Source organism: Folsomia candida, unplaced genomic scaffold (assembly GCF_002217175.1).
Source record: "Folsomia candida strain VU population unplaced genomic scaffold, ASM221717v1 Fcan01_Sc029, whole genome shotgun sequence".
Classification (NCBI taxonomy): Eukaryota; Metazoa; Arthropoda; class Collembola; order Entomobryomorpha; family Isotomidae; genus Folsomia; species Folsomia candida.
The window spans coordinates 1,984,224-1,998,459 of NW_019091221.1; the positions used below are offsets into that span (position 1 = coordinate 1,984,224).

Here is a 14,236-nt window from a genome sequence, read left to right on the forward strand (position 1 = left end):
TTCTTATAATTATTGAACCAAGTACAGGAAAAAAGTATTTTTGTGAGCTGACTGGAATCGAACCAGCAACCTTTCGTTTTGTACACTAATCAGTTACCAATTTCCCTACAATGCCGTATGAATGGCGAACACATTTTTCCTGTACTTGGTTCAATTGGCTTCAAAATGATGAGTTTCTCCTCTCTTTCCCAAATTTACTCACTCATCACCGCACTCTTCCATTTAATATAAATTTAATTATTAATGACCAAATATTTTTCAACCCTTACTCATCAAATCTTCCTTAGTAGCATATTCCACCTCTAAATTTTGTACAATGGGTGTGAAAGATACTTGTGAAGACTGCTCCAGTCCAATTGAAAGATTTGAATTTGAATACGATGCGATAAGGTCGGAATTGGGAATGAAATTTATTCCCTCTGCAGACACCGTGTTTCCTCCTGGAATCTCTGGAATGTCTAAAATTGAAAAATAGAGTATTGAGTTAATGTTAAAATTGTAAATATTTGCGATCTGGTTGGTATACCCTTGCGGCTTGCAACTAGAGCTGTGCGTAGGGCCGGGTTTACCCTAAAAAAACCCTACCCTACCCTACCCTATAGGGTTTTGGGCGGGCCGGGTTTTTTGCCCAGGAAATTCCAGTCGGGCCGGGCGGGTCGGGCTTTTTCCAGTAGGGTTTTGGGCGGGCCGGGCTTTTTTTGTAGGGCTTCGGGCTTTTTAATTTACCCTAGTGATAAAGTACAATATGGCAATTTGAAACAAAACTTCATAGTTTTATGTAGCTCCAGCTAAAGCAGAATTGTTTATCTGTAATCCTATGGAGTTGGTTTCACTGGTTGGCTGTTTCATTACACGAATCAATTTCATGAATAAATAAATCTCAACTGTAAATCACATCAGTGAGATTAAGACCAAATTATAAATACAGTTCTATTAAATACAAGGGCTTAACTTAAGTTTTGTTTAAACTAAAATAACTCAAATTTAGCAAATATTGATAATAATATGCATTGGATTTGTCCACCATTGCATTTTTTATTAATACCTAGTGTGCATGTCTAATCGAGTCTCCGAAAGCCTTAGCAAGTGCTGGTTTTTTAGGATAAATACGTGCAGAACTGCACATGGGTGGGTTTACAGTAAAAAAGCCCTACCCTATAGGGTTTTGGGCGGGCCGGGCTTTTTCTCAGAAAAGCCCTATAGGGCCGGGCGGGCTGGGCTTTTTCCAGTAGGGTTTTGGGCGGGCCGGGCTTTTTTTCCAGAAAAACCCAGTAGGGCCGGGCGGGCCGGGTTTTTTCCAGTAGGGTTCTGGGCGGGCTGGGTTTTTAAAAATCGGGCCCGTGCACAGCTCTACTTGCAACACAGGTGACTTTTCCCCGGCTATAATCCCCTGCCTGTTAGCGTATCGCTTCCTGAAATATGGAGATGCCAAGGAATATTCATTCAGCGGCGCTTCTTCAAACTTTAAAATATTATTAACGTGAAAGTGTGCAGTAATATTTCGTTGTAATATCTCGCATTTGACAATGCAAGAAAATAAAAGAGTATACCTAAAAGTAAATTAAGATGTTGTCCCTAATTTGCATACTTATTTAGAAACTACGCACAATAAATTCGCTTATCTGCTTTCTATTGTAGATTTATATTTTTCGTAAACTATTGAATAATTTTGTTTCGCTGAGATGTAAAAAATTGTTTTATAAGACTAACGGATTTTACAAGTTACCATTACATAACTCCCTGAGTTCCCGCATTATAAGTCTCACTACCACTTAGATTCACTTCTTTACAAAATTGTGATTGCTCACGTGATACATAAATACAAACCCAACGAACCTCAATGCGTATTTACTGCGAATCAGAGTGCAAATGAATGCGATTTTAGTGAATAAAAATACGCACTTATGAATTTGTACAAAATTCGTACAGAATTCATATGAATATTTCCACTGTTAATAAACTAACACAAGAAATTCACTAAATTGTCACTAGTTAATTAGCACCAAATTAATACAAATGAACTAGTGAGAATTTAGTACGAATTCACTTGCACTAAATTCTTATGTTGATTTCCTTCTACTAAATTCATACATAATTTATACCCGGGAAACTGTACAAATTCAGTCGCATTAAAGTCGCATTAAACATCTAATAACTTACTAACAAAAAATTTGTGCTAAGCATTCTGCATTAATTTATTACAAAAATTGTATTAGTTTGATTTGGTGTTCTATTAGTGAATGACTGTCTTAGCCACGCCGTCGAATTCTCTCCATATTTAGCCCTCCATTTTTTATTTCTAGCAATAAAGTGTTTTGTCAGATTTTTTACGACTCAATGTCAGATAAACTCAAAAATTTTGTGCTATACGAGTTCGAAATTGACAAAGGGGTGGAAGTAGTGCCATCCACATGGATTTCCGAGGATATGACAAAGTGCAAGTTCCCTCATCCAATTCCTAAAAAGTTTTCCAAGATCTAATGTGATCCTACTGCTCTCATAGGAAAAGATTGGAAGAACTACGACATATTATTTGTGGGAACCTACGGTAATTATTTATTATACTTAATTATACATGCATGCTAAGATTATTTAAATTTTGTTTAATTTAAAAAATTGATAGATTCGTACGACAAGGCGATAAAAAAATTGAACAAGTACATCGGCAATAAACCAATCGATTCAAGTGAAAACGAGGAATCACGACGACGTCGGCGCAAAGCATCCACAGAAAACACTAATCCAGGGTCTGAAGTCGATGTAGTAGTACCCATAATTGATTTTCAATCTGAAGGTAATGCACATCAGCACGGTATTAGTACTTCGTTTTGATTATGCTAATAATTACGTAATTTTTATCTTGAAAATTACATTGTATGAATGATTTAGCACGATACTTACTAAACAATTAATATTTTTGTACATATAGGGAACGAAATCGTCGGCGGCTGCTTCTCCACAGAAGGACAAATTGAGGAATCCCCACAAGTATGTACAAGTTATTCAACTAGAACCTGACCCACGGATTGAATCTCTATTTGCAGAATTCAGAAGTAAGGCATTCTTTTATGCAAGTTTTTCTTTACTAATGTGTTTAAGTAAACTGATCTCATCAATCTTCATAGAATTTCAGGAAGAGTCTCTAAGAAACGAACATCTCTTATTGGAAAGAGTAGCCAATCTGGAAAAACTGGTGATAAAATTAACAAGACTAGCAGCCTCAAACTGTTCAGACAATACAAACATAAATTGGCCAGCGAAGACATTGGAAGAGTTGGAACAAATTGAAGCGATACTGAAAACTGAAAAAACCATTTACAATAAAGAGGTATGTATGTGCATGCAAAGAAAACGTATTTCTTTATGGTTATGCAATGCAAATGAGTGAGAAACATATAACACCCTTCTACAAATTTCAGGTTTCCTTTCAAAAAATAATGGAAAAACTTTGGCCCAAGATGTGTACGCCATGCTTTCTTCAATGATAGCGAATGATCTTCGTAGCAAAATTCGCATCACGGATAGGAATAACAAGATACCTTTCGAAAATCGATTGTCAGCTAAACTTGTTCGAGGTCACTTATTTTTTTACTTGTCTTTATAAATAAAAAAACGAATACTTATGGCTTATTTATACATACTTTATTATTTATTTAACAGATGCTGTTAAAAGTGGAAATTCACAAGTGAAAGATTCCCAAATCAATCAACAAATGGGCTGTTGGTTCCGCATGAAAATTACGTCCAAGATAAAAAATGCTGACATCACGACAAACAGGCAGAGCAACAACTTCAGCAAGCACTGAAACGGATACGGACAATATCGCCGACAACAACGATGCCGTACCCAGTCATCACGCTGAATAATGAAAACAGCGAAGATATTCTCAGAAATAACTTGAACATGGAGGGTGATAATTTTAGTTTAAGTAGTAATAGTGATAGCGACAAAAATTTTATCCTTGTAAGAGTTCGAAGTTAGACATATGTATTTTATGCGACCTATCTAACAAGTGTATTTTAATTTCTTATTGCGCTTTGCGTCGCAAATGTATAATTCTGCCTATTCAAGACGATAAATACTTTTGTATCCCCATTTGTAATTCATCTTTAAATAATATTGTAGTTGGAGACTAAATAACTCTAAGACTTATGTATAATCATATACAGCTGAGTTAATAATAAATAGATGAAAATTTGGTATAAATAAATATGTATTAATTTGATGCGTATCACTAGCACAAGATTTGCATTGAATTCGTACTAAATTCATACTAAATTCTCACCACATTAATGCGTATTCATAATCATCAAATTCTCACAGAATTCGTGCATATTTAGTAGTGCTAATTTTGTACATATTTTGTACAAGTAAGGTTGTAGTAAGAATTTGTTGGTGCGAATTTTGTGCAAACGATTTGTATAAAATTAATACCAATCGGCTTCACATTTTAACGGTATATACGCATTAATCTATAAGTACAACTTTAGTACAAAATTTGAAGATTTTGGTTCGTCAGGAGGTCCACAATATGTCGCCTGCTATCAAAAACTTTACCGAAAAATGGCTCTTCATTTCAGGTTTGTCCAACAAAGCGCTAAACTTGCTCCCGCTAATCGAACTTGGCTACCTCCTTGTATTCCCTCAGCATGAAATGCACCTTCCTAACTACATCGATAAGCTATCTTATCATTATAAAATACTATACTTTTTGTATATTCTGATGTCCATGCTTCGACACAACGTCGAAAATTTGTCAATTGTTTGGAAATCTTTGCAGCTTATGAGCCAAGGGCTTTCCTAAATCATAGGTCCGTTCATCCCCTGGTTTCACATGATATTTGGCAAGCTCGCAATTTCTGTGGGATATACGGTCATTGTTGGCGGTGACAGGGCGGATACCATGACAAAGGTATTGTTCCTTGCCATGCTGTCGAAAGTGGTTGCCTGGTTATTTTTGCTGGACGCGATGGCAAAGTTGCCAAGTGCATCTGGTTACTGTTTACTCTCTTGGAAGACAGATGGCCATATTTACCTAAGGAAGAGAGGAAGTAAAAAATATATAGGAAAGTTTAGAAGGAGTTGTAAAACGATGTGTATTGGATATTCGGGGTACATTAGGATTACAAGAAAAACGCATCTAAAATTTGTACAAGGAATTGTTCGGGGTACGTTTAGAACAGTGCTAGCTTTTAAGTAAACAGTACGCTGACGCTTATACGACTGCTTTAATAAAAACCTATCAATCAATCAACCAAGAATAAGTAGCCCTTTAGTATTGGTTGAATAAAGGTCTGAGGATGTATTGCGAAAGTGAAGTAGGGCTACGTTAATCCAGATTTAGTTTTGTTTTCAGGTTAACTACAGATTGGAGTAAGTAATTCAAAAAGTAAACAGTGTGAATTCCGCTGGGGTTTATCATTTTTACCTTTCTTGGAAGTATGAAATCTAAAAAATTGGCAACTTGGGACGATTAATCTCAAATTAATTCAATTTTGTAGTCTTGGGAAAGTAAACCTAAACCTATTCAACCTATTCAGCCCTGAAGGACGAATTCGAAACTTTGGTCCTTGGAAAAATGCTCATGAGCCAATGCAAGCCGTTTCTTCAAAATCCGTTTGGTGATGAAATGTTTCTTTTTAGCTGCACAATTTTTTAGCCTGTGATTTTCGGGACTATCGCTATGGTAAACTGATTTGCTTGTTGTCTTGAAGTGTCCCCAATATTGGATAAGATTGATGATGCCGATAACCTTGGATTAACCTTCACTTTACGAACACTGTACTGTTGCACAGTACATATTTTTGAAGCTCGGTTTTGGGCCTCGTCCTTTAAAGTCTTCGATCCTCCCTGTCGTCTTGCACTTTTGAATAATCTTCTGAACTGTTGGCTATCCAATTTTAAGGAAATCAATGCCTTCCTGATAAGACTTACCCCATTGTCATCGCCTTTCCAATACTGGATGACATAGTCTCGGATTTGGATTGAGGTCTAGGGCCTTCGACCTGGCATGGCTGCAAATTTTGCAGTTTGTAATTTCTTAATACATAGACATCTAGTCTAATCGGTCAGTATGTTAGCTACGTTTTCCGAAAAGTCCATGATAAAATAAACACGCAAAACGGAAGACGTATACTTATTTTCGCACATGTATTTTACGACTGTTTATATTATTATTTTTTCCTCCGAAACCTGCGACCGGCTTTCAAAATTGTGTTATTGTTTTTGAAACTCATATAAATTCAAAGGTTTAAGTGGTTAAAATTTCAATTTTAACCACTATTCTCTTCCTCCTGCATATTTTCCAATACTGTCCTAATTTCCGTCAGAGTGTCAGCATTAATAAAATCATTGAACTTTTCATCCTCACTAGAAGAAGCCAAGACGGCTTCAATCCGTGCCTCTAACTTGGATACAAATGGAAGCCAAAAACTTGGATAGTGATCCTCCCCATTCATTATGTTCGTCATAATACATCTCACCCTCTTCTAAACATGACAAACCGTCGAGGGCCTTTACCAAGACGGCGTATTTCTTGACATTTCCTAAAATATGGGTGATATCAGCCTCAACTTTTTCAGCGACTTGAAAGTATCTGAGTAAAATCCACCACTCGGCCTCCCTCTGCCAGTTTTGTGTCATGTTTGTGCAACAATACAGATCCGTGACGAGTTGGACGAACATTACTCCGAGCTTGTCTTTCACCACCTTTTTCGAAAATAAGGACATCCTGAGCAACGTGGGACACAAGGATTTCGCAAATTCAAACAGATTGTACCGCAGACGCTCCGCGATTAAGAAGAACTCTCGAATTGTTCCCGTTTTTTCAGCTGTTTTAGCAAATTTTCGAGCGGTTTTTAATCTTTGGAAGGTTAAAAGGCAGGATTCAAAGGTTTCGAGTTTAAAATCGTTCCGCATCTTGTCAGTTGACTCGACATCGACGAATAATCTGAAATGTAGAACCTTGCTTAAAAATTGCTCCCCAGATTGGATTTCTTGCATCGGGAAATAGTCTTGTAACACGGGTTTTAAAATATCCCAGGACACTGCAGAATTCAAAAGAGAGGGAAACATTTTTGTAAAATCGGACTTTTCCTGACAAAGTTTGAATAGTTTAGTAAGTGGCTGGGTATCCGTGAGGAGGTGAAATTTATCGACGAGATTTTGGAAATGTACACTCTTTGGGAATAAATCATCTCGGAAATTCCCCAAGCTTGCAGTTTCGTTCTCGAACTCGAGAGATAACAGGGTGTTAGCATCGTGGAGAAGTTGGATGCTATTCTTCTTTGTATTTTTATGCCTGGCTAGAAACAAGTAACTTTGAAATCTCCAAAATTTCCGGGTCTTAATCCAACTTTCATTTTGGAAAATATCTTGATGGTCGTCACCCGATAAAACGAGGAGGATCATATTATTACTGTAAATTGTATAGTTATCGTTTTCCAGTTTGAACTCTAAGTGGATGAATTGGTCCTTGTGGGATCCTTCGTCGAGCAAAAAATTGTTGAACGCTTCTTCACTTAGGACATCCACACCTGCCCACATTTTCACCTGGGCATAGAAATACAACTCTACACCTTCATTCTGTGAAACTTTCTGGCCCATACATAAAGTAACTCCATTCGCCCGCAGGGTCTCTCCAAGAAATGCGGGTATGGCCGAGATATCGTAACGTTTATCAGGGCACGCAATTGGTAACACTTTGGCAGTGTGTTTTTGATGGGCGGACCTCCATTCGGCAATTATTTGGGTGAAAGTTGGCACAATATTTTCAATGGTGGGGGCCCTCGGTAATTTAAACGTGGGGCTTGTTTGTATTTCCAAGTTGTAGATTAAACAGGACCGGACGCCAGACGAGATGATGTCGTGATCCTGGTCGAGGTGAGGGTAATACGCGAGAAAGTTTGAGGTCCAGCCGGCCCTTGTGGTAAGGCTGGCAGAGAGGTCAAATTGTTCGACCTTTCCGTTAAGACCAAAACAGAAGCGTCCACCGGTGTAGTGGGAGGGAAGTTGGATGACGAGATGACCAAAAGGAACGGATGGCAGGGATTTTTGGGATTTTGCAACAACTTCTTTAGACGGGTGGGAAATAAGGTTTGCAGATTTGAGGGAAATTTACTGCCGGGTTTTTGGATGATCAGTTTTTGTAAAGAAGTTGAAACTCTGGCGCTGTTGGGGAAATGGAATTTGTCTAGGATTAAGTTTGCTATCATGTTTTCTAAGTTAGTCCAATCCTCGTGAAGGATGATCTGGAGAAAATAATGGGGATTTTGGGATTAATTTATAGTTACATATTTATGAATAAATAAACTAATCAGGATAAATGTGCATATTTTCCTACTAATTCTGAAATGCCATCAATGTATAAGGATAACATGCACATAAGTGAAAAGTGTGGACTCATTTTGGAATAAATTATCGTGCCCACTTACAACTTGTGTACTTATACAGATTTCAGAATTACTACGAGAATATGCGAGTTCTTCCAAATTTGTGCAAACTTTGTTTGGAAATTGAGTATGGCATTTTTGGGAAAAATCCTTCATGAAACTGAATTTTAATTAGTTCACAATTTTTGTGAACGAGTTAAACGTAATGAATGCATTCCATATTAATTAAATAATTTATCACCTCGAATTCTGAAGCCGCAAATTCCTCCACGGCCACTTCATCCTCTTGCAACGGAAATTTAATAAGTTTCCCAGACTGTATAAAAAATACGTGGAAATAAATGTATTTTGCACTAGTCAAATAATTTAAGTAAACAATAGTTTATGTTATTAAATATAACACGATGCAATGTAAATTATTTACCTCAATAAGTCTAACGCCAATTGTTGGCACAAAAATATATTGTTTTCGAAAATTTCCCTGTAACACAAATACCCCAGATCTCACGTCCGTCGAAAATTGGTCAAAATAATGCAGTAATTTTTCTTTTAGTAATTCATCCGGCGTAATCTTAATAATTTTATTTGGTGGTTCTCCCATTTCAGATGTTGGAGATGATCTGGAAGAAAAAGATACTAAAATAGACCAGGCTTTGTTAAATATTGTGCTGTTATTATGTATCTTCAGTTTACTCAAAAAATTATTAGTGAGGAAAGGCCGCAACTAATCCTACATGCGTAAAACAATTATTAAGAGAATCAAAGAAAACACGTATATGATTTGCAAAAACTAAGTTACTTTATAATTTTTCTGCAAAATGTGTGCAGATCAGGAGAAAGTAATGTAAACAAGGTGAGCAAAATAAACCGTCAGCTGTCAACAACTGGCTCAAACCTGGTTTGGGGTAAATACTATGCCGTGGATTTACTCATCTTGGATACGTATTGGTGAGGTTTCGTAATGAGCAAAGTTGGGTTTCGATGCGTCTCGCGTTACTTTGTTGGTACGAACGAGTTAGAGCATGAATGAAGTGGTGAATAAATAAATCGCACTCATAAGTGAATATGACGAGAATTAAATCAACCAACGGTCAATCAATAATCAATCAGCTTGGGTCCGTAAACCAGGGCTAATGTCCCCAAGAGTGATTTCACGCAACCTCATACTGCTATGGTGGACTGTTTAAAGTTGAAACCTTTTTTTAAACGCATTGAAAGTTAAAAATATCAGTGCTCGGTCTGTTTTTGAAGGATTTCAAAATTTTAGATGGCTCTGAAAACCTTGGACGAGGAAAACAAATTTTAAATTTTAAAAATTTTAAAAATACAGGTTGTATCCCGCGGGTGTGAACGATTTCAATATCGTTTATCTCCGGAATGCGCAACAGTACTGGCTCCAAATTTTGAACATTATGGCATGTAGCCCTTTTCAAGCGTTGTGCAATAAGTTAGGTCTCTAGTTTCAAAGATGTCCCCCAGACTTACCCCAGAAGTAAAGGGTGTCATTAAAACACTTTCCAAACTTAATTATTCGTATGCATGTATAATTAAACACCTTAAAAGTTTAGGAATTGAGGTTTTGAAAGGAGGGATACATAGTGTACTGAAAATAAATGTCTGCAATGAGAGTCACGCAACAATGGGCTACTACCACCACCGCGAAGATTCACGCGGAAAGTGCTAATTCCGTCCGTGCTCATGGAAATCGACCTAATGACCTCCAAGGACAATCCGCTACCAAAAAAGGAATTGGCACGTAGATTCCATGTGTCAGGGAATAGTGTTCAACGGTCCATCAATATTTTAAAGAAGCAATAGCAAAGAAAAGTACTAGTTCATCAGCCAACAGAAAAATATAAAAAAAATCGTCGCCGCACCTGCAAAAACCTTTATACCAATTTTTAAAGAAAAAATAAAACTGCATTTTTTGTGTCATTGGATGAAGCACTGTTTTTTCTACAAGGCCAACGTAAAGTTTACTATGCACAAAATGCAAAAATAATTCTCCAAAGTTAGCCATCCCGCATGCGGAGAACTTTTCTAAAAAGTTTATGGTGGTTACTGCATTATCTGGCCGTGGAATTTTCCCACTTTTCAAAATTCCTCGGAAAGTCAAGGTAACTGCTAAGTACTTTATTGACTACGTTTTAAAACCGTTTTTGGAAATCGAAGTTACCAAACTCTACGGTTAGGATAAGAAGAAGGTGATAATTCATCATGACTCCGCGCCATCTCATACCACTAGTTTGGCCCAACAGTACGCCAAGAATTTAAAAGCTAGACTCGGGATTACAATTTTTGGTAATAGAGAAATATCTATTAAATCCCATTATGTAAGTTCAATGAACTATTTCGGCTTGGGATATCTGAAAAGAAAAATATTTCTCCGTCGATCTAAAACTTTTTTGGGAGTTTGGAAAGTCTTGAAAGACAAGTGATGGAAAGATGACATCGCCATGGTCAAATCAGTGCTCCAAAGTTGGAATCGTCAATGTCGACTTGTAGTTCGTGAAAAGGGCTCTCATATAGAGCATATCCGGGACCTTTACTCCGAATGGTTCAGATGTTATTAAAGGTTTAAAATCGTTCATACCCGGAGGATACATCCTCAGTACGACCGCATCCCCAAGAAAATGTTTAATGGATTCGGAGAAAAAGATTAAAAAAGCGTCTAATTTTTAAAAGTCTACCATAGTATGGTACAGTATCTTGACTTAATTCAAGCTGTCTAGCGCTCTATGGCTTAACTTCTGTTCACTCTACTGTATCAGTACAGGGAGTGCTTTTCTGTGTTACAATATTTCATGTGGTGACCAGTTCAGCATTTGCTTGTGTTAATTTATTTGTTTATTTTCTAGATTACGGCTGCACGTAAATCATTATGTTGGAGTTGGCGATGTGGGAGTAAACATCTGGCGGTAGGGATGTACGGAGGTCACAATCTCGGCATAGCGTAGAACACAGGGCTGCGTCGGCGTGTTGAGGAGACGATACATAACTCATGGACGACTGGGCAGGCAGAGGACGGCGCTCAACGTGGCGAGCAGAAATCCCTCTAGTGGCTCTTTTTCCAACTGGTCTGCCTCCTTGTAGCTCGCCTCAACTATCCTCAGGACCACCAGAAAATCCTGCCCCGCCTAAACGTCAATCGTTTGTTACGCCCCTTTCGTTTTCATCATATTTGATTTAAATAAAATAAGTTGATTTTATAAAATCATGCACTTACGTTTACTTGTTCAAAACCCGTAAAACATTGTTACAATAAGGTAAGGTAATACATAGTAACATTGGTTTGTGCACGGAACGCTGGGGTAACGTGTATAGCAAACACCATCATAGCTGCCAATACAATGTTCGCCCAGCTACCTTTTTCCATCAATATTATGTTAGTAACACTGTGGGGATCATTACGCGAAACTTACGCGAGACAAAGTGAAACCTAACTTTACTCGTTACGAAAAGTCACCAATATTCACTTTCCAGAATGACTCTATTGCAAAGTGTTTACTCGCAACTGAGTTTAAGACAGTTGTTTGGAGATGATGCTCTTTTTTGTATTGACCTTGCTTTCTCCTGATCTGCACACATTTTTCAGAAAAACTACTACCTATGTTTTGGAAAAATATACATTTTGTATAGTACATAAATATTTATGCCGTTATATGAATTTATTTTGCTAGAAGTCCTGCTTTATAACTTTTAGTTTATCTTAAATACGTACATACGTACCTACTAATATATTTGTTCTGTGTATTCATAAAACTGTGCATTCATGCAGATTAACTTCACACAAGTATTCACATATGTTTGCATGTACATATGTAGAAATAGAGAAGGTTGTAATAATGAACTGTATCAAATTAAGCAATGTCGGCTAAAGTTTCATGTGTATTTATTTATTTGATCTTATTCGTAAATGTGCATTCCATATGTGCATACTTATTTTTTAATAAAATTTGAAAATTAGAAGAAGTAATTCTTAAAATGTTATGTACCTTTACAAATACTAATACATAATATGTACATATCTGTATCTTTGACTTGACCAAGGGTTAATAAACAAGTAAAACCAATATATATATGTACATAGAAAAATTTTTTCTCACTAATTTTACCGATTTATTTCTCTGTATACGTATATATGGGTACATATGACAAATACATTACGTAATGGATGTAGTATTAAGGAATGTAATGAACGATTTAATGTATGAGACGCTGATGAGCGACATACATATGTACATACTTATAGCAACCCAACACTATGTTTTAACTTAGTTTAAAAACCTTATATTACACAATGTCTCCTATAGTTTTTCTTGTAATTACAGTTTTTGGAAAAATTGGGAAAGTCTGGGTTATGAAATTGGGAAATTTTGTTTGGCTATTAATGAAGGAAACTAATGTAACTTGTTATCTCGTGTAAAATTATATTTTGTTGCAATAATATGGACAGTTTGATATATTAGATATTAGATGGCGTAGTGTGGTGCATGGAATACTTATTTCACATCTGAAAGGGTGTGATGGATTTATGTACTTAACTAAATCTGGTTGCAGGCGTTGTCCAAAGTTATGTCGTTATCACATCGCCTAATGCGATAAGTTAAGTGAGTGGCGAACCTACTGGTTTAAGTTATTTTTTTACTGTCCAGAATGCAACACAGATCTCCCTGATAGAGACAGATGGAAAAATTAGTGACGGTGTTATACATATATGTGCATTGCCCATCTCACGAAATAAATATATAGGCACCTAACAGCATGTTCATAGCAAGAGAGATACCAATACAATATATCCATTGTTGTTATCAAGTATATATTTGCTACCAAGCCACCTACTCTACAACCAACAATCCCGTCGTGAGATTAGTCAATCTGTCCAAATAGTTTAAAAAGTAGTTCATTTCCAACCCATGCTTCATGGTATCTACTGATTTCAGAAATTCTAAACTAATCGAGTTGGGAAGCAGGGACCGTAGGAACCTCATTCTATTCTTAGGATTTTCTTAGTTAAGCATCGACTGCACATAGGTCTTTTGTGAATTAGTACGACTACATATAAATTGTTGAAATTATTCAGGAAAGAAGTATGTTTGTAATATTTACGTGTGGTCGGGTGATGTACAAAGGCTTACGTAAAGCAGGACTAAGAAGGACTACCCTCTTTTATTTATCTAAAATATACGGCTAACTTGGGCTAACATGTAAGTAGTTAACAGGTAGGGTTGGCTTAGCAGATACGTTACTTGCGATTCCGAAGCTTGTAAATTATCCCCGTCAGCATTCACTTATTCTGATTTAAACCGACTTCATCTGCACAACAATGTTTCCCCCGGCGTTCCTCGGTATCAGGAGGTTTATCGAGATTGCAGATTTTTACAACTGCCTCTTTCTAACGGTTGATCGAGACCTGGACATCTTTAAGCCGATCATGAAACGGAAGCAGTTGAGATATTGCTGGACTTACTTGCACGCCATTCGCCTTGTATGCCAAGTGGTGTCAATTGCGAAAAAATCGTCCGACTTAATCCACGCGATTGGAAGATTGACGTTAAACGGGGCTTATTTTTAGGCGTTTCTCGTACTTTTTGATATCAAGCAAGCCATCTCTGCAGGACCATTGTTGAAATATATTGAGGCCAGGAAAGGTGGAGGCGAATATCTATGTATTATGTATATTTTTGGCTAAATCTGAATATTAACTGGTTTTTGGAAATTAAATAGTAACTTTCAGATAAGGTGGTTCCTGAAGAGATTTTTATTTCAGAATGTTTATCTTTTCTGGTGAAGCTATTTCATTTGTGTAGTTTGATCGTACCGATTTGCGTCGGAATGTTGTGTG

The 14,236-nt window shown here is 36.9% G+C and overlaps 1 protein-coding gene across 6 annotated transcripts; it reads right to left on the reverse strand.

Annotated features, from left to right (window-relative positions):
* Nucleotides 1-232: 232 nt before the first annotated feature.
* On the reverse strand, nucleotides 233-9,304 carry LOC118438979. 6 transcript variants are annotated; one of them, XR_004837169.1, is made up of 5 exons: nucleotides 9,085-9,290; nucleotides 8,816-9,011; nucleotides 8,633-8,707; nucleotides 5,936-8,250; nucleotides 233-5,036 (listed from the first exon to the last, which is right to left on the reverse strand). XR_004837169.1 is itself a non-coding variant. In XM_035859963.1 (5 exons), the coding sequence occupies exon 5, from the start codon at nucleotides 7,604-7,606 to the stop codon at nucleotides 6,392-6,394; it is 1,215 nt and encodes a 404-aa protein (XP_035715856.1). In that variant the 5' UTR covers nucleotides 7,607-8,250; nucleotides 8,633-8,707; nucleotides 8,816-9,011; nucleotides 9,085-9,121; nucleotides 9,191-9,304; the 3' UTR covers nucleotides 233-6,391. The 6 variants fall into 6 exon arrangements, 2 of the variants coding, with proteins under 2 accessions (XP_035715856.1, XP_035715855.1); XR_004837171.1 differs by having other exon boundaries at nucleotides 233-458; nucleotides 4,710-8,250; XR_004837168.1 differs by having other exon boundaries at nucleotides 233-2,788; nucleotides 2,902-8,250.
* Nucleotides 9,305-14,236: the final 4,932 nt, after the last annotated feature.